The sequence below is a fragment of the Lutra lutra genome, chromosome 5 (assembly GCF_902655055.1).
Source record: "Lutra lutra chromosome 5, mLutLut1.2, whole genome shotgun sequence".
NCBI classification, from domain to species: Eukaryota; Metazoa; Chordata; class Mammalia; order Carnivora; family Mustelidae; genus Lutra; species Lutra lutra.
The window spans coordinates 65,796,085-65,822,551 of NC_062282.1; the positions used below are offsets into that span (position 1 = coordinate 65,796,085).

The 26,467-nt window shown below is 57.6% G+C and overlaps 1 protein-coding gene across 3 annotated transcripts in view; it reads left to right on the plus strand.

The window, feature by feature from the left end:
• Positions 1–26,467, plus strand: part of UNC5A (unc-5 netrin receptor A) — a 60,577-nt gene that overhangs the window by 29,420 nt on the left and 4,690 nt on the right. Inside the window, exons 2-9 of one of the 3 annotated variants that reach the window (XM_047729145.1) lie at positions 15,267–15,488; positions 20,680–20,823; positions 21,084–21,187; positions 21,334–21,514; positions 22,190–22,357; positions 22,924–23,088; positions 24,113–24,301; positions 24,407–24,709. In XM_047729145.1, the coding sequence (XP_047585101.1) occupies positions 15,267–15,488; positions 20,680–20,823; positions 21,084–21,187; positions 21,334–21,514; positions 22,190–22,357; positions 22,924–23,088; positions 24,113–24,301; positions 24,407–24,709 (1,476 nt within the window). Of the gene's footprint in view, positions 1–15,266; positions 15,489–20,679; positions 20,824–21,083; positions 21,188–21,333; positions 21,515–22,189; positions 22,358–22,923; positions 23,089–24,093; positions 24,302–24,406; positions 24,710–26,467 lie in introns of all 3 variants that reach the window. The other 2 variants (XM_047729146.1, XM_047729147.1) reach the window with 2 other exon arrangements.

Sequence of the window (26,467 nt, forward strand, 5' to 3'; positions counted from 1 at the left end):
GATCTGGACGATGAGGGTGAGTGAGCTACAGCATCAGTAGGAACAGCATCCTGGGCAAAGGGAACAGCAGGTACGATGGCTCCAAGGCAGGAATGATCTTAGAGTGGTAGGAGAACAGGTGAGAGGCTGAGGGTCAGGTGGTGTTGGGGGCGGGAAAGGGTAATGGCCTATGACGTCTGAAGGAGAGGAGAAAAGATTACGGGAGAGGCAGAGCCAGCAGCTTTCCAGCTGGGGCAGTGATGGTGCTGTTTGCGTGGGGAACTGACCATTTGATGTGACCATGCAGGATGGATGAGAGGACACATTCTACAGCTGTGGGGATTTTGGAGTTTTCTGCCCCAAGGTGTTCGTTGAAGCCCGCCATCCTCTGGAGTAAGGAGAAAGCAGATCAGAGGGCTAGGACAAAGGGAAGAGCCTCAGCAGGGCCCCGACTGTAGGGGCCAGGAGGAGCTCCTGAGTCAGACAGAGGAGGCAGTGGCAAGTGAGAGAAAGGGTTTCAGTAGAGAAGTGGAGGTAAAAGCCAGACAGTCACAGTTGAGCCAGGAACAGGGAGAGGACTGAAGTAGGCTGAGGGCAAGAGAGAGAAGGGACCCAGGCTGGAGAGGGGCAAAAGAGATGAACAAGTACTTTTCTTGTCTGTGATGGAGGAGAGTTGAGCATCATTGGAGATCTGTGGGCCTTTGTGACATTTTACACATTTCTGTGATGCTGCCTCCAGGAAGCCCTCCTGGATGCTTCAGATCAAGCCCCCCAGTTATGTGTTCTCATACCACCAGTGCTTCTCTGCCAGAACTCTGGGTTATAATCCTGGACTTCCTGCTCTGACAACTAGCCAGTGTCTGTCTTCCATAAGTGGGTAAACTTCTGAGAGAGGGGCCTGGGTTTTGCCCTCTGTGTAAAATTTAGGCTGTCACCCAAGGCCTGGTGAGAGAGGCTGAGGATGCCAGGGAGAGTAGGCACAGTTCTGGTGTGGAGGCCCCAGAGGGAGCCAAGGCTGCTGGGTGGTGAATTGGCCCAGAAGGAGGTCATGCTGACCTTGAAGCCAGCAGGCCTGTGGGCTGAGAAGCACATCCCAGCAGGGGGCAGATGTTCCAGGAAGCTGGGGGGCTCCAGACATGACAAAAGTGCTCTTTGGCCTGGAGCTTCCACAGGAGCACCCCAGCCTCTCCCAGCCCCCTACCCCATCACGCTCTGCTCAACACAATGATAGCAGCGCAATGACAGCAGCCCCACGTTCTGTTTCGGGGCAGACGAAGGTCTGCCTTGTTCTTGTCCATCTGCTCTTACTTGGGCTGTAGCCGGCTGTATGCACCCAACAGCAGGACCAGGCCCTGGCTGGGTCCTTGTTGGACAGAAGGATGCTTAGATGACCCTCCCCATTCCCACCTAGCCCCTTTCTCTGGGGTGGGGTGTGGCAGCGGGGCTCCACACACCCCAGGGACTGACCTGCCGTCCCAGCTGGTCCAAGCAGGAGAGCTGGGCTGTGTGGCCTGGCATGCTGACCTGTGAGTTGTCTTCAGGGCCTCTCTTGAGTGGGGACCCCCAGCAACCCTGAGCTTCCTTCAATTCATTAAGACCTGTAAATTTCTCATTAATATACTTAAAGTTCGTTTTAAGGGGAACAAGTGCAGAGATAATTGATAATAAACCCTCAGTTAATGCCCTCGGTTTACTGTATGTAATTTATATCCGCAGATAGCGTCTCTCACTCCCAATTACCCATTTAGCTGTGGTGATAACAGCAGTTCAATCAGACCGATACCAACTTTTATATATTCCAGCCCAAGAGCCATAAATACCCACACAGGGAGACTCACTGGGCCCGCTGTATTTTTTTTTATTAAGATTTAAATATTCATGCAATTATTAGTGATTTATTAAGAGCTAATGACCCCTTCAAGAGGCTCTAAATCTTCACCCACAGAGGCCCTGGCCCTCCCCTCTCCCTTTGCCCCATCTCTCCTTATTGCCCCCTCCCCCCAAATCAGAGAAATGAGCTGCTCTTCCGTGGCCCAGATGACATCATAGCATCACCCTTGTTTCCATGGCTACGGCAGACAGGTGAGGTGGAGGCCAAGGACCAAGGTCAGGCCCAGGGAGAGGCTGGGCTTCATGAGACTGGAGGCTCTTGCTCGCTTCCCAAGCAGACCTGAGAGACTCAAGGATGAGGAGGCTGCCCACCAGCCCGGCCACACCACTACTGACCCGCAGCATCTGCATGGCAGCCTCCTCCAGGCTGGTTTCCAGGAGCACCCCCCCCCATCTCATTCTGGCATTAGCATAGTTCCACCCAACCCCAGCCCTCCCTCAGATCCCTCCTTCCTTCACGTTTGTCTGCCCATCCCTTTAGGGGAGAGAGTATGCCAGCTTCTCTCTCCCCTGCTGCCCTCCCTTCCTGTCTTATTTTTAAGTGCTCCACCCCCATTACATCAAGGATGAGAGAATATGCAGGGATCTGGGGTTCTGGGACTCAAGGCCCAGAGAGGGCAATGGCTTGCCTCAGGCTGCACAGCAAGGCCTAGGCCACCTGTCTCTCCCTCCTCCATGTTCCTGCACACGCTCTTGCCTACTTTCCTCTAGTCCCCACAGCAACCCCCTCCCAAGACCTCGGAGCCCATTAAAGGGGCAGGAAAGATAATGAACAAACCAGGAAAACATGAAATCAATATTAGGAGAAAAAAGTACGGCTGCCATTAAGTAAAATAAACAAGCTGGTAATTATTTGGACAGCGGGTAATTAAAATGGGGTGAGGGCTCATTACTGTCTCGTCAGGGGTATGATGGGCGCAGCCATACACCCTCTTCCCTGCTGGAAGTTCACAGCCAGGCCTGGGCTCCCATCCACCCAGAATTGCAGGGGGTGGGGAGGGCGGAGGTGGGAGGGTCATGGCAGGGTGTTTCCTCTGTGGATGCCCAGCCCCATCCTACCTGTGTCTCTGCCTTCAGCAGGCTTCTCTGGCTCTCCGTGGGTCAGGATCTGAGGACTAGACCCAAGGCAAGCAAGGCAGGGCAGCCCCTAACCCGCCGTCTGCCCCTTCTCCTGACCCCACTGTCCGCCCCCAACAGCAGGAAGCTTCTCTCCCCTTTCTCCAGCCCTCAGCCTCTAGTGGAGGGGCAGTGCCTGCAGGCCTCAGCTGAGGGAGGAGGACTGTTCTGACAGTTAAATCCCAGACGCCTGAGGTGGTAGAGGACTCCTCCCGCCTCTGCCCAGAGCCCAGGGGACTTCCTTCAGAGGCCCAGACCCCAAGGGACTTCCTTCCTGAGGCTATGATGAGGAGGGGTCGGGGGGAGAAGACAGGATGGTGGGGTGCCAGCAATGGTGGGAAGAGTCAGGGAGGAGGAGGAGACCAGGAGGGCAGAGCAATGACTGGGGACCTCTTGCCCAGCTCAGACTCTGGTTTCTTAGGTCTGTAAAGTGGGAGGAGACCTTGGACATTGTCTAGTCTAGCTCTGGCCTGTCAACTAGCTTGGCCCACAAGGTGTTTAAATGTTTAAATTAGTTGTCAACATTTTAAAACAGGAAGTTCCGTGTAAAAATGGATTTCCAGCTTCTCTTCAAAGACAACCCCTCCCCCCATCCTCCCACCCCCCCACTCCCCCAAACCCACGGCAAAAAAAGACAAAAACCCAGTGCCTCTTGGCCAGTCACTGGTAAGGATAGAAACAACACAGAGCCCAGCCCAGAGCTTGCCAGAAGTAAGCCACAGTTAATGCCCCCCAGCTTGCCGGTCCCTGAGGGGGACACCGCGAGGTGGTGGCCCACACCTGCTTCACGCACTTGAGAGCGCGCCGTCTGATGGAAGAAGCAGCCACTGCCCCCCAAGCCTATCCATCAGTAATGCTCTCTCAGCCAAGGAGCCAGAGGAGCAGGCCCGGCATCTCCCGTACAGAGGACCTAGGGAGGCATGGCAAGAAGGTGACACCTTGAATTAGGTGTCTACAGGGCTGGTGGGCATTAGGAGTTAGTGGGGTGCCGTGCAGGTGCAGGGGAAGTTAGAGTGAGGAGAAGGGTGCAGGCATGCAGTGAGAGGGGTCATTGGGGCACTGACTGGCTACAGGGCATGGGCTGGTGGCTGGGATGAAGCTGCTGCATTGGATGGGGAGTGTTATGAGGAGCTGACCTTTACCCTGTGGTCAGTGGGAACCATTTCAGGGGTATGAAGTGTGGGATGAGATTTTCTCTCTAGAAATAGCACTGTGGTGGTACAGTTGAGAGTGGCATGAAAGCCAGGAGGTGGTCATGGGAAGGCACGTTTGGGGCAGTGTGGGGTGGGGGCTGAGGAGTTGGGGAGCCATACAGAGAGAGGAGAGAGGAAGTAGTGGGTAAGAGAGAGGCGGGGGGCACTCAGGGGCTCAGAATAGTGGTCAGGGAGTAAGAGGGCCTGGTGGCTCTGGGACTCCCCATGAGGCTCCTTAAGGGTATAGCCCTCTGACTGAGAGCAATCCCTGGGAGCAGGAGGTTTGGGGGAGCCACTTAGCCCAACTTGGGATGTGCCTGGTATGAGGTTCCGGGAGGCGTCCGGAGGCAGGAACAGTAGAGCTCAGCAGTGAGGGGCACTGGGGACCCTTGCTGGGGGACCATGGGAGCAGAAGCCTCAGGAAAGAGGAGAGCAGTGATGCAAGCCACATAGTGGGGGACGGAGAGGGAGCTGGGGTGCACTGTAGGCTCGGGTAGGCTGCTGTGGTGGGAGCTGGATCTGGACTGTGTTTTCCTATGGGTCCCCATATACAGAGAGGTCCGGGTGGGCTCAGCTGCCAAGAAGGGGGTTTAGGATGGTACAGCCGTCCTGCAGCCGTCTGTAGCCATCATAGCGAGGGCGTTGGCCATCCCAGCCAGATTTAGCCCAAAGGACAGTAGGCAGTGTTGCTATGTGTATGTATGTGTGTGTGTATATGTAGGTACAAGCCTTGGTGTGTGTGTGCCCATGGATGCCAGAACACTAGGCACAGTGAGTATGATTCTGGAATGCTGTGTGCCCAGGACTTCCTCGGTGGGACTGTGACCACTGGACACTGCGTGGGGCAAAGACTCGAGTCTCTCTTGGGCACTGCTGTGTGGCCCGTGCCTAGCACAATAGCTGGCACATTGCATCCAGCATGGACTTGGTGAATGCGTGTGTCCTGGTGAGTGGCTTAGGGCACTATAGCCATCAGGCCTGGGTAGGAATCCATCACTCACTACTTACTCTACCTCTCTGTTCCTTGGGTTTATTGCCTTAAAGTTGGGATTTAAAGTAGCTCTTCGCCTTCTAGAATTATGCCGAGGGTTAAATAAGAAAATCCACGTTCTGCTAAGACTGCATGTATGTGTGAGTGAGTATGAGTGTGTGTGTGTGTGTGTGTGTGTGTGTGTGCATGCACGTGTATGTGGGTGGGCATTTGCTGGCTGTGGTTGTGGGCAGCAGCTTCCACCCGCCAAGGGCATGTAGCAGTGCGCCTCCCTCCTGTCGCTGGGCTCTGTCCAGGGGCTGAAACTGCCCAGCCCCATGCAGCGCACGCTGAACCAACCCGGGTGAGGGAGCGAAGCCACGGCTCCTGCTTCCACCCCTGACCTCCACTCTGGCCAGGCTGGCATTAAACCGTTGAGGTATGAAGTGCCACCCTATCCGAGACAGGGTCTTTAATTAAATTAATTGCCAGCAACATTGTAAAAATGCTGATGGGGTCATAAATGGCGCTTCGGCAATGCCGTTCATCATCCCTTCGGACTTGCTGGGGACTCACCTGGCCTGGCAGGGCTGAGAACCCCAGGGAGCTCTGCAGCCACCAGGGCCTCTGGCAGGCAGACCAAGGGAGAGGGGAGTTGGGGGCACCTTGTTTTAAGGATGCATGTGTGCAACAATTGTACCGCTTGCAGCTCAGTCCGGATGGTTAACCTGGTGAGGGGCGGCTCTGGAACTGGCTGGGGCAGCGGGGAGGGGAAGGGCAGGCGGCATCCTTCAGCCTGCTGGCAGGTCGGAGGTACCCTTGATCCACGGGGAGTGTGAGAATCGGACCCAGCCTGGCCACTGATCGCTGAGTGACCTTGAGCAAGTCCCTATCCCCTCTGAGCCCCAGTTCCTCATTAGGAAGACAGGTAGACCCCCAACCCACCTGCCTGCCCAGAACGCTCCTGGCCTCCCTCCCACAGCCTCCTGTACTGTAGGGAACAGTGCCAGAGATCCTGTTAAGTCCTTTCAGCCAGGGCTGCCATAGGCACTGGCAGGGCCCAGAGCTTGCATGCTGACCTCCCACTGAGCACTGGGGAGGAGGCTGGGCCGGCACCCACCACCCACCTCTGCCAGGTGAAAGGTGGAGGAAGCTTGCCACGCACACGCACACACACACACACACACACACCACCACTACCACCCCAACCAGGAACGCCCACAGCAGCACACACTGCACCAGCCGAAGATTCCATAGTAGGAGAAAGCCCTCCTTCCCTAGTTCTCTCTGGGCTGTGCGACCACATAATTACCCTGGATTCCATTCTATTTAATTGCAGCTTATTAAATTCTAACCAGCCAATTATCAGCCACAATTACAGCTTAATTCAGGGACACAATAGCTATTTTATCGTTTGTTAATCAAATGCTTATTTAGGCCTCATCTTTATTAACTATTTCTCTGGCCAATAGCAAGGCCCTGCGGTAGGAAGGGGCAATGGGAGGAGGCCCCTGGGACCTGTCCCCCCCCATCACAGCACTCCCTCCCTTGGCATCCCGCTAGTTTCTAAGTCTCCTTCCCTGGTGGGTTTGGGGACCTTAGTGATGGTAGCAGTGTGACAGAGTGTGGGCACTGGGTCAGGTCAGGTCTGAAGACCCGAGTTTGTGGGTTCCTGAGCGTCGTGCATGTTTATCAAGCACCTGCTATATGCCAGGCCCAGGGCTGGGTTCTGGGATTACAGCAGTGAACCTAACTACTGTGGTCCCCTCTGTCATGAACATTTCAGGGAAGGGGACATGGAGAGTAACAAGCAGACAAGTTCCCAAACAAGATGACTTCTGGTAGTGGTGAGTGCTGTGAGGAAAATAGCCTGGGAAGGAGAAGGGAGGCTAGAAGGGGCACCTTCAGACACGGTAGCTTGGAGGAGGTAACAGTGCAGTGGAGACCTGAGGGATTCAAGGGAGCAGCCATGGAAGAGCAAGGGGCAGCCTGTTAGAGAGAGAAGAAGCAAGTGCAAAGGCCCAGGCGAGAGATGAGCTCGGAAGGCTTGAGAAAGAGCATTGGCATGGACACAGAGTTAGCAGAGGACAGCAAGGTGGACAAGGCCAGACACTGGTCCAGTCAGTGCCCAGAACCCGTGCCCTATGCCTGGCTGTAACTGAGAGGTGTCAAGAACCCACTCAGCCCTTTGGAGCGTGATGACCTTACGTAAGTCCTGAGCTTGCATTCCCTGCCTGTAGAGTGAGGGGCCAGCAGAGCGCTCCTGAGCACAGCTCCCAGGTGACACGCCTGGTGTGTGGCAGCCGCGGGCAGTATGGCCTGGCCATACCAGGTGTGAGTGTCTCTCAAGCAGGCAAAGTGACACCGTCCTCCACCCCTACTTGCTTTGTTCTTTGCAGTTAGGACTGTCTGCGTGTCCTCCTTATGGCACCTGTGTCTGTCCTTGTGACCAGGCCCCCGGAGCCCACTGGGGAAGGGGGTGACTTTCCTCCGATCTTGGGAGTGGGTGGCTGCCGCTACTGTGGCACTTCCACGCAGGCATCGTCATGGAAACAGGAGTGCCGTGCACGCGTGTATGTGACTGTGGGCCAGGGTAGCAGCCCCCCACCCTGTTACTGCCACCTCATGCACACTCCTAGAAGGGAGAGGCTGCAGCTGCGTCTTTCCTCACTCACTGACTATGCACCCACTGGGGCAAAAGGGCCTGGCCTCAGACCTGTGCCCCTGCCCGGGGAAGTCCTCACTACTGGGAGCGATAAGCAGCGGCCCACAAGACGAATGACTGAGGGATGGGCCCAGGGGCAGAGCAGGGAAAGAAGAGAGGCTTTGGTGCGCACCTCCAGCCCCCAGGCAGGGGGGCAGCCTGGTCCGGGGTCAGCATGTGTGCCCTGGATGAGAAAACCGAGGCTTAAGAAACAGCAGCAGCCGGGGTGAGGGGGTCCTACAACAGCCGAAGGAGCCCCAGAAGAAGCAGACAGGCTGCGCAGATTCCTTACGTTTTGGATTTGGAGGAATTCTGAGGCACCTACCCCAGCTTGGCCTGACCCTGTGGCACCCCATTGTCACCTCCAGGCAGGTCCATGTGTCCGAGCTGCAGCCTGGAGCCTCAGGGTTCTTGGTGCGGCTCCCAGGTCTGTGGTCCCAGGGCCCCCAGCCCACCATCCCTCCATGGCCACCCCGTCCCGCCGCTGTCTGTGCAGTCTCTGACAGCAAGTGCGGCTTCATCCCTGCTTCTCAGAGTCTCTCAGGGGAGCTCCATCATCGTACAATTGCCCACATTTAAAACCTAGTAATTCAGGAAGCAATCTTGGGCCATGGAGGTACAAGTTGGCAGGAGAGTAGAACTCCTGGTTCCCTGCATGTCTCTGCCACCCCCTAGCTCCCCACCCGCCACTGTGGCCCTGGCTTCCTGCCCCAGCCCGTCCCCAGACCTCTCGGGCACACTCTGCCTCCCTGGGGTCCAACACAGGTGCTTTAGAAATCAGGTCCCCCCCCCCCCATTGATTTCCTTGATCGCTGGCTTGATTAATTGGAGGGCAAGCAGAGCCAGCTTCCCATTGGATTTGAGTGTGTGTCTTCCACTTCCAGCCTTCCTCTCTGGGTCTTGGGTTCATTTAAGGGGGTGATGTTCACCATGCATTCAACAAACACCTACTGGGCACCCGCTGTGCGTCACACACAGCCAGGCTCCGGGGACATGCAAAGGGATGTCACCATTCGGTCTCTGCCTTCACGGTACTGACTGTGGGGAGACAGACTTGTGGATGGGGACGATAGGAGGCGGGAGGCACTGGGTCAGTTCAGCTGAGCTGTGGGAGATCAGAGGAGGTGTGGCGGGCTCTGGCTGGGGGTCCGGGAAACTTCCCAAGGGAGGACGTATTTGAGCAGGCCTCGAAGGGCAAGTAGAAGTCACCCGGGCAGATGGAATTACCAGGCCTTCGGTACTGGCCCAGAAGAAAGAGAGGTTCCCTTCCCAGCAGCCCCACCCAAATCCCAGAGTCCCATCAGGTCACATGGGACAACCTGTCCATCTGGGAACCAGTCAGTGTCAGATGCCCACTGCTGGGGCAATTTATGGGCTCAGCCCACCTGGGCTGAATGAGCACGTGGGCTGAAGGGGGTCGAGGGAGAGCGTCCTCTGCAGAAAAGCAGGTACCCTTAGCCAGAAGGCGAGGGAGGCAGAGCCTGGCATGCAGTGTGCACATGCCCTTGAGGAACTGCAGAGTCAAGGTGCCATCCCACCAGGCACACTTGGAGGAAGGCTCTAGAGGCAAGGCCAAGTGGCAGCTCAGGCTCTGCACCAACAAGGCCTCCAGTGCCAGGTGAAGGGCATGGATCATTAGCCTGCAGCACTCTCTCCTCTCCCCCTGCCCCGGGGTCTATGAAGCCCGGACATCCAGGCCCCATGGAGACCTACCAAATGCAAATCTCCAGGCAAGGCAGTCAAGGAACTTTAAGTGCCCAAGGGTCAGGGGTCTCCAAGCTGGGTGAATGGGCAGGAGAAGTTCAGGTAGAGAAGGAGAAAGACGCCAGGCCCTGGCTCCCTCCTCCACCACATTTCCAGTCCCAAATATGTCTCAAGCATAGCCAAAGCAGGGACTTGTGGCTCTGACTGCCAGGACTATTGGGAGGTTGAAAGGAGCAAGGGGGGGCAGGGGCAAGGCGGGCCCAGGGAAGCAGCGCTCACATCTCCTGGCTGAATGAGGCCGGATGACACGCTGCCCCTGCCCCCACCCCACTCCCAGGACTCAGTCTTTGCTCAGATAATACGAGTTCATTAATAGCTTGATTAATCACACCTCATATTTTCATGGTGCTTTTAAAAATAAAACATTTGAAAGCACTTTCACACCCACCCTGGGCCTCAGAGTTGCACGGTGGGTCTTATCATCCCGCTGCAAGTGAGAAAGAGAGCACTCTGAGGAGCAGCAGAGCAGGGACCACTCATGCCCATGCAGGAGCCCTCTCCCGCCTACAACTCCACCTGCGGGCCTCTCTGCACAGCCTTGGGCTCTCCCTGCAGGGCAAGAGTGAGGTGGCCATCCTTGGCAGAGTGGTTGAAATTCAAGAGAGAACAAGGGGTAGTCATTCAGTCACTCAACAAACACTCCATCAGCATCCTGGGCTCCCGCCCCAAGCAAGTACAACAGTGTGCAAACTATTCTGAAAGTACCAGTTCTGAAGGCACCATGGAGAGAAGCTCAGGGGACATTGTGGGCACTGGGACAAGTGACAGATAGTGTGGTTTCAGGAAGGCATCCCAGAGGAAGTGGCACATTTGCTAAAACTTGAAGACTGGGTGAGAGCTCCCAGATGGACCGCATGGGGCAGGTCCTGCCACGGGGTCCCCTCCATTAGATGCTCCCTCATCCACCTGCCCACTGCCTCTCCTGCCTCCCTCCATTTGTTCATGTGGGAAGATCTCATCATTCCCTTGCACACAGCTCTCCAGAGGCTCCCATTGCCATTGCAGTAGAATCCCAGCTCCCTACTGGACCTAAAGACCCCAGGTCAGGCCCCTGCTCCCTGTCTCTCATGAGTCTTCCCTACCCTCCCTCCACTCTGGCCATGCTGACCTCCTCACGGGCCTCACACAAGCCTGTCTGTTCTCCGCCTGACAGCCTTTGCTGCTCCCTGTTCCTGAAACCCTTTTTCATCTGGCTTTGGCATTCAGGGCTCTGCTCAGATATCACCTCTGCAGAGAGATCTGCCCCGAGTCCTCCTCCCCTCCAGAGCCCTTGAGCCCACACCCGTTCTGAAATAGCACCCTTTTACCTGCGGCGTAACCCTCAGCAACATCTGGAATCCTTTATTTATCCTCCAACTTGGAGAGTAGGGGCTGTGTTTGTCTTGCTCACTCTATCCCAGAACAGGTCTGGCACTCCAGAAGTGTTTGTTTGAGTGAATGAACAAATGAATACATTTCAGGTCATGGGAGCCCTATGCGAGGGGAGGGAGTCAGTCCCAGGCTCAGCTCTGGCCAAGCCCCACCTGCCTCCACATACACACAGCGGAACCTACGTGGTCTCCCAAGCCCTTCTCCCTTGTTGTTCATTATGAGGAATGCTGGGGGTGGGGACTGCTTGGAATGTTGCTTCCACTCTTAATGGGGCATCCAAGAGCAGGGGTGTTGGCTCAGGCTGACTTAGGCAGCCAGTGCCCTCCCAAGACAGGTGGGGGCCAGCTGGCCAGCCCTAGGGCTCACTAGAAGTGGGGTCATGCTTTGGGGTCTGATCTGTATGCAGGTGACCAAGAGCCTATTGGGGATCTGCCAGTAAGTGGAAGTGGTTTTCTAACTAATTTCCAGTAAGGCAGCTGGGCCACGGCCTTAGCAGGTAGGAGAGCCTTGGCTGGGGCCTGGTGAACCAGAGCCTCTTGGGGAAGTGAAGGCTGGGATTTGGGGCTTGCCAGGGCTGTATGCGGCCTGCACCTTCCAGCCTTCCTGCAGCCCCTGGGTGTCCAACCCAGCAGAGCAATCCTCCCATGTTCGTTGTCTCAGTGGCCCCAAGGGCAGCAGCAGCAGGCAACCCACTCCAAGTCCCCAGTTGTGAATGCCAGCACTAGGCAGCCTTGAGCTTAGCTGCCCGCCTGTTTCTCCTGTGTGAGAGTTACACCACCAGTGAAGCCAGGCCTTGGGTGCAGAGGACAAAGTGATATGTGTAGTTGCCTGGGGGAGTGAGGTGGGGGACCCCTCTTTCCAGAGGAAGTGACAGTAGAGCTGGGCCCCGAGGAGAAGGTAGGGAAGTGCTGGCAGAGGAGGGAGGAAGGGGGTTTGAGACAGAGAAGACCATGGGCAGAGACCTAGAGGTGGTGGGGGTGGTGCCTCGAAGGGATCAGTGTTTCTGCACAGGAAGGCTAGAGAGCTGTCTGTGCTGAACGGAAAACTCAGGGATGCCAGCCAAAAGCAACTGGCTCCATCCTGAAGCACCCATGGGAGCCAGGCACACAGTAGAAAGCAGAGGAGGCAGGCCAGGGGTAAGACAATAGGGAGTGGTGGGGACTGTGGCAAACTAGAGAGCTTGGGCCCTGTGGGAAGGATCACCTGTCACTGGGCGGGGAGCATGGACTGTTTGGTGTTGTCTTTTTTTTAGACAAGTACAGGATTCAGTCAAAGACAGAGATGCTCACTCTAGTGGCTTGTGGTAAGGAGGGGGAGGGACCCGCGGCTCATGCTCTGCCTTAGTTCAGGCAAGAAGCCTAAGGGGGACAGTGAAGGGTCAGGCCAATCATGTGCTGACCACGGGGTCACAGGCTTCAGGGCCAGAGGAGGAGAAGCCCACTCTGGCCGCCCCCGAAGCTTCTAGTAGCTCCAAAAGGACATCCATTGGGGCCTGAATTTACCCCGACCCGTAGCCTCAGAGTGTCCTTGGTAGACGGGATAGCTGCAGCCTGGAGGGTGCCCCCGGGTCCACCCCGAAAATGCCTCCCCTCAGTGTGAGGAGGGTAAGGCCGCACCAGCGTGGCATGACGGAGGCCCTGGAGAAGTGAGCTATGTCCCTTATTGGTCACAGTACATTTATTTTTCATTAGCAGTTAAATGCAGACATGAGGGATTGTGCTGGGTTCAGCAGGCAGCTGACGTGAGCAGTGCTTGGTGCTGCAAGCAATAGGGTGCCTTGAGGGCCACTCGCTGCCCATATTCCCGGCCGGAACCCCTGCCCTTCCATCTCTGAGCTAGTGGGCAGGCCCCGGCCATTGCTTCCAGCCTCCGTGAAGTGAGGTGCAGGGAAGCCTGGAACCTGCCACTGAGGGGTCCAATCCCCCGCTGGAGCTGCTGACCCCTGCCCACCCCCCCTCCAGGCCCCACTCAGTGGTCAGGCTTGGCCCTTCTCTGGGCAGCCGTGGGGTCTGCGGAGACACCATGTCTAGAGGGGCCCCAGGCCTGCTGGCTCCCCGATCCAGGCCTGCATGCAGGAGCCCACACTCCCGTTCATGTGCACACCTTAGGCCTGCACCTGCCCCAGCCCTCCCTAGCGGAGTGGCGAGTGGCCACCCAGTGACAGCGAAGAGGAAGTGTAATAACAAAAGTCACGACACTTTTTGAGTCCAGGGTCTGAGCCAGGGGGTGCGAGGGCTGTGACTTCACCCTCGGAGCTCAGTTTCCATCTGTAAGATGTCTAGACCGTTCCTCCCCTCTGCCTGCACCCCCACATTCCTCAGCCTCCACCAGACCCCAGGGGGAACTGGCAGAGCCCTGGAGCAGGCAGGATGGAGAAAGGGAAGCTTTGTTTCCCCAACGGCAAGTGTGCTTCCTGGGCAGGTTGGCCTTGGTCTTGAAGCTGAAGGAAAGTGCACAGACCACGCCAAAGAGAACTCAAAGAGGAAAAGACAGGCTGGAGAGAGGCCGGGGGGAGGCGGTGGATGGCTGTGCTGCAGATGCCATCTGGCTGAGTCAGAAACACCCTCCACACCCCCCCATCCCTCCCACCCAACAGGGGCAGGACTCCCCACCCCAACCTGAGGGCAAGGCATCTGGCTCTGTGCCTCAGTTTCCTCAAAGATATTGCTGTATGGCTGCTGAGTTAGGGGAGAGGCATTCCTTTGCCCTCAGAAATGCAAAACCGCTAGGCCCTGGCGTGAGCCAGGCACAGTGCCTTTTCTCATCTCCTCCTCACAGCTGCCTGAAGAGTGGGGTGCTCCCTCTGGCAGGCGAGGAGACGGGCTCGCGGTGGGGGTGTGTGTGCCTGAAGTCACACCAGGTTTCAGCCTCTCTTGGCTGGCATTCCCAGCTCACCTGAGCTGGCCCAGGACACCCACAGGACCAGGCACAGATCCCCTCCCCAAAATCACAGTCTGGGGTTGGAGAGGACAGTCTCCCACCTTGGAAAGAGCGGCCCTGTGCAAACGGGAGGGAAAGGGCCGTGTAGCTGCCCTCCACACAGAGTGGGAGCCAGGCCTTCTTAGGTTAGAAGCCCACTGTGGGTTTCGGACTGCCCCCAAAAGGGTAGATGGTAGAAAACCCAAGAGGCCGACCACGTGAGGGACCTCCAGAGTCTCCTGAGGGACAGACGGGACCTCGGTGTCACAGATGACTAATGGGTGAATGGCTAATTCACCCAAGGTCACCACTAGCAAGGAGCTGCATTGGTCTCTGAAACCCATGTTCTTCCCTCTTTATGCCCAGAGGCCACTATTGATTGTGAGAGTGGGTTGTGAGAAATCACAGTGGCCCTGAGGGAAAAGCCAGGCTGTAAGGGGCCTGTTTGGTGGGCGACTGGCTGGAGGCTGAGGTCACCCCATCTCCATCCTCCCACTCCCTCCCAACTCACCCTTTACCCTCCCAGGGGTCCTGCTGGTCCAACAGACTGTCAGACTGCTGTGGGGGAGGGGGGATGACCTCCGCCAAAGCCTCAGAGCCAATTACCTGTGTCATTAGCAACAAATGACTTGTGGATGCTTGTGGTTTCAGTTAAAATTAGAAGGAAGCATGTATTTGGGTCTCCTTGAAGGGGCGGGACCTAGCCTGGTCCCTCAGGCTCCCAGACACACACTTCTAGCTCCCACCCTGCCCGGCAGCACAGGCTCCCCGTCCCCCCACCCCTCCCCTGGGCCTCTCTATAGCACAGCCACCAGCAACCCCCATAGTCTCCCTCACAGCTGCCCCTTCGCCTCCTTCTTTCATATGCTATTTTCTGAGCACCCCTGCTTCTAGGGGAGAATGGAAATGAACCCAGAAGTGGCCTCAGAGATGCCGGACATGGGAGGAAGGGACCTGCCCACCTGTCCTGCTGGGGTCTTCTCCCTCCCTCCAGCACTCTCTGGACCTCTGAGGGTGGTGGACTGCCTCCCCAGGTCCCTGAACTTCTACCTGAGTAACAGGAGGCCCTAACTTCTGTTGTCTGTGGAGGGCCCCCTAAGTGCTGGGACTCCCACCCCCATCTCATTTCTGCTCTCCATAGTCTTCCGAAGTGGGTGGGCTCTCCCCATTTGACAGAGGGGACACTGAGGCTCAGGGGAGCATTCAGTAGCCTGGGTCGCTGGGCTGGAGGTGGGAGCCTGGCCCCATCAGCTGCCTTCCCAGAGCCCAGCCCCAGCCCCTGAATGGGCACGCAGCCCCCACGGGCCCCACAATCCTGCCAGTGGCCCCGGCTCACCTTCCTGCTCTGCCCCCACTGCAGGTGCCCAGCAGAGTGCTACGGTGGCCAACCCGGTCCCCGGTGCCAACCCAGACCTGCTTCCCCACTTCCTGGTGGAGCCTGAGGATGTGTACATCGTCAAGAACAAGCCGGTGCTGCTGGTGTGCAAGGCCATGCCTGCCACACAGATCTTCTTCAAGTGCAACGGGGAGTGGGTCCGCCAGGTGGACCACGTGATAGAGCGCAGTACGGATGATGGCAGCGGTGAGTCCTGGCTGCGCAGCCAGGCAGGGCCCAGGGAAGGGGAAGCCAGTTTCCACCTCAGGGAAAATGGAGGCCCAGAGGGGGGCTTGCGATCGCCTCTGGCTGCACGCCTGTGAGGAGGCCAGGATGTCACCAGCCCCGTGCCCACCACCCCGGCTCCCCAGAAGAGGCAGGACTCCCACACCTAGGTCTCCCTGTATGTACACAGGGGCCTTCCCTAGGATGCCACACCCTCACCAGACCTGACCACTTGGGAGGGCGTGAGTAAAAGGGAACCCCCTCCAAAGGCCCCCAGATGCTGTGGTTGGAGGGACACAGGGCTGGGCTAGGCCAGGGGCAGCCTGGTGAGAGGTGCCAGCAAAGAGAGGGAGTTGGGAGGGAGTAGCTCTCAGAGGACAGAAGAGCTCACAGGCCTCATACTCCATGAGTGTTTGATCTGCGTGCGCCGTTCACTCACTTGCACATTCCCTGAGCACCCGCTTTTGTGCCAGCGACAAGCCACCACCCTCAGAGAGCCCCAACTCCTGCAGAGAGGTGGTTGGCACGGGGAGCTCTCAGTGAGCCCTGAGGGCTATGGCAACAAGAGGAAAGCAGACTGAGGCTCCTCAGAGGAGGTGACGTGGAAATGAAGGTTCTGAGAGCTAGTCCAAAAGAGGAGAGGGGAATGGCATTCCAGGAAAGGGGCTTAGCATGAGCAAAGACTTGGAGTCAGAGAGGCTGGCGTGCTGCTCAAGGTCAGCAGGGAGAGTGGGGTGTGTGCACAGGGAGCAGTGGTGCCATCTGGAAGACTCGCCCATCAGGCTCTGGAGTGGGGTCACAGTCCCATGGGATTTCAAACTGCCAAGTGGCATGGTCAGAGCTACGGGTGACACTTGGGGCCCATGTGGGTGAGGGGACTGATGGAAGGGGCAGACCCAGAGACACAGAAGAGAGGGAACCAGTGAGACTGAGCGAAGATGTGGAGGGAGGGGTTCCAGAAACCCCAGGCAGACTCAGGAAGTACCGTTCCCGTGGGATACCCCATTCTGTGCCCCTGCCCTGGCCTCGGGCAGCGTGTGGGCTTTGGGATGTGAGAGAGCGCTTGCCTGGGTCCCAGCACTCCCCAAGAGCAGGCCTGGCGGAGCTGACGACCCTCCCTTCCTCCTCACTAGCTGGACCCCAGTTCAGTTTACTTCTTCTCCCTTCGCTCTGGCGCTCTGTGAGGCCCCCATGTATGAGGAACCCTCAGGTTGAGTCCCGAAACACACAGCACACACTTGTGGGGCTGCGGCCACCAGTGTGAGACGAACATAGGCTGGCCGGGCCCAGGACAATTCATGCTGATGTCAAGGCAGGCAAGAAACCTCAGGCCCAGAAGGGTGGCCTAAGCTGCCAGGCAGGAGGGTCTGGGTAGCCCAGGAAAGATTCCAGATGAGGAGCAATTTCCAAGCATGAGTCTTAAAACCTCCTGGAATGAGCATTTCCCAGGCAGAAGGGCCACAAGACCCAAACGCAGAGACCCAGGTATGGACAGAAGGGGCTCTGGGGGGCACACAGCTGGACATAGGGTTGCGACCACACCAGAACCTTGAAAAGTTGGTGCTGGGCAGAAGGAGACTGCAGGACAGGCCCTTGCCTGGGAGAACTTGGAAGCTGTCCCAGTAACCGTGATGTAAGTAGCCTTGAGTTTAGGCAGCGGGTGACTTGGTCCTCAGAGCGAGCCTGTCATGTTACAGATGGCTGTGACTCATCAGGGCCCCAAAAGGGTTCCAACCAAACATTCCGGTCTCTAGAAGTCACACTTGACTCAGGCCTCCTTGCTGCCAGGTGTTGGCTCCTGAGTTAGTGGTTCCTGCCCCGGCCCGAGCCCTGCGCTGGCTGGGCCTAGACACAGCTGCTACTTACTTGCAGCTTCTTTCTTGCAGTCCTCAGAGGTTAACTCTGTGCCAGGCCTAGGTTAGCGCCCAAGATGATCAGCCACCTTCGGACCCCACCTTCAGACCCCAGCAGGTACCAGAAGCCTCCCTGCCCCTGCAACTTTAGGGCCTGGTGGGGTGTCTGCCCTCCCTGCCCTGGGCCTCAGTTTCCTCATCTGCAAAATGGGAGTAAGGAGGGTCCCCTTGCAGGTTGGTGGGAGAAGCCATGAGAACTCATGGACCCTGTGTGAACCCAGCTCCAGGCCTTTCTTCTCTTCCCACCCCACACCTAGGGCCCAGCACCACTTTGGGGCACGGTGAGGCCTCCCACTGACAGAGCCCCCAGGAAGAGGACAGATGAGGAGAAGGAAGCTATAGTCAGAGACCTGCCTTCCTGCATCATTAAGGGCCTGTCTGGAACTTCTTAGAAGTTTGAAAGCTCTAGGCCAGTCTCCAGCTGCTCCCAGGTTCCCCTTCCAGGCTTCCCCACAGACCCCTCCTTGTCTCCTGCCATCAGGAGGTCTGGAATCCAAGGCTTGGCTGAGACCCAGGTCAGGGCCTGCATAGCGGTCACAGGCTGGGCCACATATGCCAAGACCCACCACCCCACACTCCCCAACAGACTCTTCTGGCCTTGCTCCCTTCAAACCAGGTGGAGAGCAGAGCACGTGGGAACATATCCCTCCCATAATCACTGTGGCCCTTTCCTGCCCTGAGCATACAAACTCAAGCGTCCCATGGCCAGCACATCTGACTTTGTATTGATCTTGATTTCTCAACCCAAAACCATTGAGTGCTTTGAGAAGAGATAGGCTTCCCTTGCTCAGGAACAGATGGCACTACAGTGGGGAGTGGTGCTGTGCAGGGACTCAGACCGAAGACCCTGACCCAGAAACATTCTGTTGTCAGGTGGGTATGGAGGTGTCCTAGGTCAGCGCAGATCTGCAGCCCCGCCCATTCCTGTGTGGGTAGCTGGGTGGACACCCCAAGAGACAGCACTCCTCTCTTCCCCTCACTTGTCCCCATTCCCCATCCAGAAGGCCAGGAGGAGGGACCAAAGCCTGAAAACCCTCAAACCCAAACCTGCTGATGCTATAAAAGCCCAAAATCAGAGAGACCAAGCCTTGGAGTCCCACCTGGGAAGGTAATTTATTGTGTGTCAAACAAACTGGTTATTAGAAGCAGATTGATGAGAAAGTGAGAATCTAAACCCCAACTTGGCCTCAGAGCCCAACCTCCACCCCTCCAACCCTCCATCTCCCAAAAATACTCAAACACCCACACCGGGGCCTCCCCATGTGCCCACAGCATTTACACACCCACTCACACCCCACACGCTCTGCGGCCAACAGGGACACTGCATCCTTCCTCCCTGGCATCTGCCCAGTGACCTGCAGGGAGGAAGGCACCGTCTTCACATCAAGGACCAGCAGGGTAGTGTCTGGGTCTCCTTCTGGATCCACCACCCTCTGGAGCTTGTGGGCCTCAAGGGTGCTGCCGGATCTGGGACATCATGGACAAACTTGGCCCTCATTCATGGCAGCAGGAAGGAGATGAGGGGGTGGCAGTGGCAGGACAGAGAGGGGAGGAGATGGGGATAAAGAAATAGGAGTGCTTAAATTTAGTGCTGTTCTCCCCAAACTGAGTTGCCTGAGCTCCCACCACCACCATGGGGGATGCAGTAGTCCATCCATCCACAGACCTGTCCACTCAAGAAGGGTACCAGGTTCAGAATGTTCTAAGTCTCTCACCACTAACCCTAGAGGCTTAGAGCTGGAGGGCCCTGTCACCACCCCCAAGTGTATACACGGCTCCTTGTGCTTGTCAGGTAGCTAGAGCCCAGGGCCCTTCTCCTGCATACAGACCCTGTGAGGGACCCTCTGTTCTCAGCCCTCACCCTACCGCCAGAGAATACACACATTTTTCACCTTCGAGAAAAGGGGTTGCAGGCAGTGGCCAGAACAGAGGGAGCTCAGCCATGATGACCTCAGCCAGAGGTGGACACCACCCCCCTCCACCTCCACATCTCCTGTGAGAGCTTGCTGCGGGCAAGGGCAAGGGGGAAAAATCTGGGGACCCGGTGTGGGAGCTAGAGAGACTCACGAGGAGGGGTCTGGGCAGGGGTCAGGGAAAGACATGTTGAAGAAGTTAAGAGGGAAAACAGCCTCCCGGCCTGCCTGCTCAGCTGGGCTGCTGCCCCTCCTGCAATGCAGCCCTAATTGAATTTCTCTGTTAACAATGGAAACACATTGGTTGCCCGGCCTCTCTCCCTTTTTCTGATAAGCCAATGACCCGAGGGAAATTGGGGTCACGAGAAGGAGAAATTGGAAACAGTCCTGTCTCACTCCTGGGGACACTGGTTTTGGCCAAGGGCCAGGGGACTAGAAGAGGGCTAGGATCTCCTGTCCAGGGTCCTCAGAGGATTTGGCCTCCTTGGTGTCCCATTTTTGGGGTCCAGGTATGGCAGAAGGTAGAGGGGCTCAGTCTGTCCTTGAGCGGAATCCCTTCAGCCCAGCCCAATCAGGGCAGAGAGGGTCCCAGATGCCCATCACTGGCCAGCTTCTCCTCTGCAGACTGCCCCCTCACCCACCCCCTACCGCTCCTCCGTGAAATGGGCAGGGGGGACCCCTGAACGCACTGTGGATTCAGACAGCCCTTAGCAGCTACAGCAAATCACCGTCTCTCTAAGCCTCTGTTTCCTTATCTGTAAAGTGGGAGCAATACCATCCGAGGGAGTAGATTGAAGAAAATAAGCCAGCATGTGGGAAACCCTGGCTAAGCCCCAGGGGTCTATTATCATACTACACAGTCGCTGTAATTAAACTGTTAATAGCTGTTATTATATTATCACATGTCATAATCTACCTGCTAAACCCCAGGGAGAGGAACCAGATCCTTCCTCACCTTTTTTAACCACAAAGGCCCCAGAGCTATCCTATCTGCTCCACCCCTTCTGCCTTGGGTCTTTGAAGGCCAGTCTCTGTAGCCCAAAACTCCTCTGTACTGTTGTCTCTGAAACAACAGCAAGCCCGTTTAGAGACATTTCTGCGGCTGCAGGGAGACAGGCCTTGGGTAACAAAGTAGAGTGAATGGAATTGCTAAGGACTGCTCCTGGCCTTTGGGAGATATAAATGGAGCATCCCCTGGGGCTCCCGCAGAGTTCCTTCCAGGCTAAGGGTTGCCTTCAGGGTCCACTCTCCTTCTGAGCCAAAGACCCCCACACATCTGGGCCGCCAGAACTGTGTGAGGCTTGGCACAACCAGAACTCTGGCTACCCACCCCTCCTTCCCCCCCAGGGTTGCCCGCCATGGAGGTCCGCATCAACGTCTCGAGGCAGCAGGTGGAGAAGGTGTTTGGGCTGGAGGAGTACTGGTGCCAGTGTGTGGCGTGGAGCTCCTCAGGCACCACCAAGAGTCAGAAGGCCTATATCCGCATTGCCTGTGAGTCCAGGGCCTGGCCCTTGGTCGGGGTGGATGGAGGGTATCACCAAGGATAAGGGTCTGTTCAGAAAACCTCAGGTCCTGCCTAGATGGCAGAGAAAGTGCCTCTGTCCACTCCCTAGCCACTCCCATATCCCCCTAGTCACTTGGCACTTTCTTTAGCCATGCGCCACAGCCGCTGCAGGACCAGGGGACAGGGCCAGCCAGGCTGAGCCAGCATGAGACACTCGGGCTGGAGGACACTCTTGCTCTTCTCCCAGATTTGCGCAAGAACTTCGAGCAGGAGCCGCTGGCCAAGGAGGTATCCCTGGAGCAGGGCATCGTGCTGCCCTGCCGCCCACCCGAGGGCATCCCCCCGGCTGAGGTGAGAGGGGCTCTGGTGCCTGCTCCACAGGTGGGTAGGGCTCCCAGGTCTTGGGTCCTGCCTGCCCTGACGCCCCCAGGGGCTACTCTCGCTCCAGGTAGGGCCAGCATGGGCGGGCAGTGCAGTGGCATGGCTCCCTCCCCCAGGTGGAGTGGCTCCGGAACGAGGACCTGGTGGACCCGTCCCTGGACCCCAATGTGTACATCACAAGGGAGCACAGCCTGGTGGTGCGACAGGCCCGCCTGGCCGACACGGCCAACTACACCTGCGTGGCCAAGAACATCGTAGCGCGTCGCCGCAGCGCCTCAGCTGCTGTCATCGTCTACGGTGGGCCCCAGTGCTGGTGGGGCAGAGGGGCTCCCAGGCATAGGGAGATGGGCAACGATGTGTGAGTGGCTCCCTATGGAGCCAGGGCCCAGTGGACCAGGCTTGGCCTCCCTGGGAAGGACAAGGAGAGGGCCTGCTGTGGCTATCTGAGAGCCAAGGGGCGTAACTGGGCTGAGGTGTGGGACAGGTTGGTGGTCATCTGTGGTGAGACCATCCCTTGGGTTACCTGTGGGCCAGGGACATTGTGCAAGTGGAGATGAGGGCACAGGATGGGAGTCTAGGAAAAGTAACAGACCACAGCCCATGCTCCTGTGTCCCAGGTGTGGGAAGTTGAGTGTTCCAGGCACCCCAGGAGCAGGCAGAGGGGGCGGGTGCCGGAGTTGCCCTCGTGAAAGACTGGGGTCTGGGCCGGAGGAGCATGGGAGCTGCAGCTAGGCCTGGCTGCCCTGGGCGCTTCCAGAGCCTGCTGGGAGAAGGGGCTGTGGAGCCGGTACTGCCAGGCCCTGGGGGTTAGCGAGCACCAGCACGGGCTCCCCTCCAGGGCTTCTCTACCAGCACAGCCACAGCCCGCCCCTTTCCAGCTCACAGTCCCTCTGCCCTCCTGCCCTGGCCCCTGGGCCAGCATGTCTGAGGAAGCCCCCGCTCCCTGACCCCAGTCCTTCTCTGTCCGGCCAGTGAACGGTGGGTGGTCGACGTGGACCGAGTGGTCCGTCTGCAGCGCCAGCTGTGGGCGCGGCTGGCAGAAACGGAGCCGGAGCTGCACCAACCCGGCGCCTCTCAACGGGGGTGCCTTCTGTGAGGGGCAGAATGTCCAGAAAACAGCCTGCGCCACCCTGTGCCCAGGTACCAGCGGCCGCTGCCTCCCGCATCGCTCCTCACCACGCCATCTCCGTGCCCTGGCTCCATTGTGCCCACCAACCTGCCCCCCATGGCTCCATCCCACCTACCCACACGCAGGGCCAGGCTCAGTCCAAGGCTGGGATGGGGTTTAGTGTGGTTGGAAGCAGGGCTTGGTCTGTGTCCAGGCTAGGCGTTGGCAGAGGGGCCAAGTCACAGACTCTGCGGTACAGTCAGGACAGGTACAGACAGTGTGGGGCAGGCGCAGGGCACCGCCTGAGTCTACAGAACCACCTATGCCTGGAATCACAGGGTCATCGTGGGACCAAGTGCCCTTGCTGCCCCAGGGCCAGGACGGCCCCATAGTGTGGATAGAGTAAAGCAGGCCCGGCATCATCGTGCCTCCCGTCATTAGCATGCGTCATTCAGGCCAGCTGGACACCAGAGGGTGTGCTCCTTACCACAGCACTGCACCTAGGTCTGGATGCCCAGCAGGGCCGCACTGTCGAACTGCCTATGCCGCTGCCCAGGCTGACCACACCATCTCCTCTCTGTCCCTGTCTCTCCTCTAGTGGATGGCAGCTGGAGCCCATGGAGCAAGTGGTCAGCCTGTGGGCTCGACTGCACCCACTGGCGGAGTCGTGAGTGTTCTGACCCAGCACCCCGCAATGGAGGTGAGGAGTGCCGGGGTGCTGATCTGGATACCCGAAATTGTACCAGCGACCTCTGTGTGCACAGTGAGTCCACTCTGCCCCAGGAGTCCTCTTGATTTTGCCAGGATTGGCCCTGACCAGCCCCAGGGAGGTGACAGCTGAGGGAATCAGTCCCCTGACACAGGTGTACGCCCTCTCCAAAGTTCAGGACCCTCGGGAACTCCCCATCCCTAACATACCCACACATGTGCCCGTGTATACCCCAATACCTCCCCCACCTCTCCTGAAACATGCATACATGGGAATATTTCCCATGTCCCCCAGGCTTCTGGATCCCCCTTCTCTCCTATAGTTTCACCTCCACACGGTCCCCCAAGTGCACACACGAGTCCTGTGGGGACACTGGGCTTGTGAGGCCTGTTAATTACAAGGCCATAAGTAACAATTAAAGATCTCTGTTGGATTTTTTTTTTTCTCTAGAACACACCCTCCCCCATTCTTTCAATTAAAAACCTAATTATCTGTGTCAATTCCTTTCTGATGGACATTTCTTCCATTATGCAAAGCCCTTCTAAAATCAATATAGCTTCCTCCAGGCAGTCAATCACCCCCACCCCAGCCCTGCCTCAAGCCTGGGGAGGCAGACCAGGAGAAAAGCCCTGGCACCCCAGCTTCTGGCCCAGGGACATGGCTAGGAATTAGATTAGCAGACCCTCTCCTCCAGGAAGTAGAGCCCCTACTTTGGGGATCCCAGGAGCTTCCGCCAGCCCCAGCTGCCCTGGGCCCCAGAAGAGTAGGTTCAGCGTGGCAGTCCACTAGGGCTGCCTGGGAAAGCGTCTCCTCCCCTCCTCCATCCTTCAGTAGCAGCAGCCCCAGACTGAATGAGCAGTGAGAGATGTGATTTGCCCAGTGACACAGCAAGGTGGTGGCAGATGCAGGTCTGAGATGCACACATGCTGACTCCATGCTCCCTGCCACCACATTCGCAGCCCCGCTAGTGCTGATGCCCAAGGAGTGAGCACCTCATCCTCCTGGGGTGTAGACCGCTGACCTCTCCTTCCCGGCCTCCTGCACCCTGCCCCTCCCAAGGCCGCGCTCTTTCCCGCAGCTGCTTCCGGGCCCGAGGACGTGGCCCTCTATGTGGGCCTCATTGCTGTGGCTGTATGCCTCCTCCTGCTGCTGCTCGTCCTCATCCTTGTTTATTGCCGCAAGAAGGAAGGGCTGGACTCAGACGTGGCTGACTCATCCATCCTTACCTCAGGCTTCCAGCCCGTCAGCATCAAACCCAGCAAAGCAGGTGGGGTGCCCCCTCACTCCCAGCATTCCTGCCAGGCCCCCACACCAAGAACTGCCCAACGGGTCACCTCAGTGCCACCCCCTGAGTCTGTCTTTACCCTTGCAGACAATCCCCATCTTCTCACCATCCAGCCAGACCTCAGCACCACCACCACCACCTGCCAGGGAAGTCTATGTCCCCGGCAGGACGGGCCAAGCCCCAAGTTCCAGCTCGCCAATGGGCACCTTCTCAGCCCGCTGGGTGGTGGACGCCACACGCTGCACCACAGCTCGCCCACCTCTGAGGCCGAGGACTTCGTCTCCCGCCTCTCTACCCAGAACTACTTCCGCTCCCTGCCCCGTGGCACCAGCAACATGACCTATGGGACCTTCAACTTCCTCGGGGGCCGGCTGATGATCCCTAATACAGGTGAGGAGGACTCCAGGGTGCCCCAGGGAGCTCTAAGAGGCAAAACTAGCCTTGTGTCCCTCCTAGAGGAGGATGGGACAGCTCTTGATGCTTTTCCTGGGCTGCTCACCCTCACCCCAAGTTCTGAGCCAGGCACCAAGGAGTGGGGAGAGAGTTTTGGAGAGAATCCAGTCATGGCTGGCCGTAGGGCCGGCACTGAGGCCATGGCCAGAGTGTCTCCCTTCTGTTACTTCAGGGCACGGGACTACTAGCCATTCATTTGCACAGTCAGCCAGCCCATGTGCCAGACTCTGCATTGGGCCCTGGGCCCAGAGGTAGGGCAGGTGCTGGCCCCAAGGAACTGTGGAACTAATGGAGAGATGGCAGAGGACAAATGCCGGGACAGGGGGCTGCTCCGCCCACCACCTCACTGAAACCCTTCTGACAGGGTCCATGATAGGAACTCCACAGACCCTTTCCATAGTTCTCTTTTGAGGAAGCACAGCAGCCTCTGGTGTTCCCACCCTGAAAATCTCTTCTCCCTCAGCTCAGATGACCCCACTTGCCCCTGATTTTCTTACCCCTCTCCAGCTGCTTCTGGTGCCTGTGCCCTAAATGTAGGTGTTCCTCAGAGCTCCCTCCTGGCACCCTCTCGCAGAGCAATCTCGCCTACTCCGTGGCTTTAATCGCCATGTCTGTGCAGATCACTCCCACTCCTCCATCCCCAGCCACATTTCTCCTGGGCGACAGAATCATACACCCAGCTGCCTCCTGGGCAGCTCCATCTGGATGTCTCACAGTACCTCAGATTCCTGGTGCCTAAAACAGCACTGTCTCCCACCCTCCCCCAGTACCTCCTGTTTTCTGGCTTTCCCCACCTCAGGGACAACAGAGTCAAGTTGCTCCAGCCAGAAACTAGAGGTCACCTTGACCTTCTACTCTTTTTCACTTGCCCCCTCATCTCCACAACAGCTTTAGTCAGTCACACACCAGTCCCGTCATTCTTCCTTCTCAAATGCTCCTGGTTTGCCTCTTCCCCACTGCCTTTTCTGGCTCAGGCCACCATACCTACCTCTTATCTGGTTCAAGGCAACAAGCACTCACCAATGAAGCCAGACTTAATCATGTCCCTCCCCTTCTTGAGCCCTTTACGGGGCTCCCCAATGCCCACATAACAAGGACACAGTGAGTTCTCTGTCCCCTGCTGGCCAGATGCAGTGGCCTCTACCCTCCTAGCACTTTTTTCATGCACATGGCCGTCACAGTGGGCTCTCAGCACTCCAAGCACACCATGCTGCCCTTTGCACACACGGTTCCTCTGCCCTGTGGCACCTCTGCCCCCATTCACTGACTCATCTGGCAGCTCTCCCTCTCTGTGCCTCATGTCCTCCTCACGGGGCTGCTAGGATGATGAGGTGAGATGGTCCATGTCAAGCTCTTAGAAAGGGACAAGCACACAGTGACACTCAGAGACCGTCAGCCTTTCTTGCCCCCCCCAACCCCCAGCACCTTTTGCTCCACCTGTCCTTCTGCCCCCACCCCCACTGGGCTGAGTGCCTCAGGAGAGCAGGGCCCCTGGTTTTTCCTCACTGCCCTGAGTACCGGACGTGAGCTTCTACTGAATGTATACATCCACCTCAGAGAGCAGTCACACATGGATCTCTGCGACTGTCACCAGCACTGGCAGCCAGTACCAGGAGGTAGCACAGAGCTGGTGAAGGGAGCAGTAGCTGTAAATAGGGCATCAGTGCCTTCCCTCTCCTGCACTTCAGTTTCTGG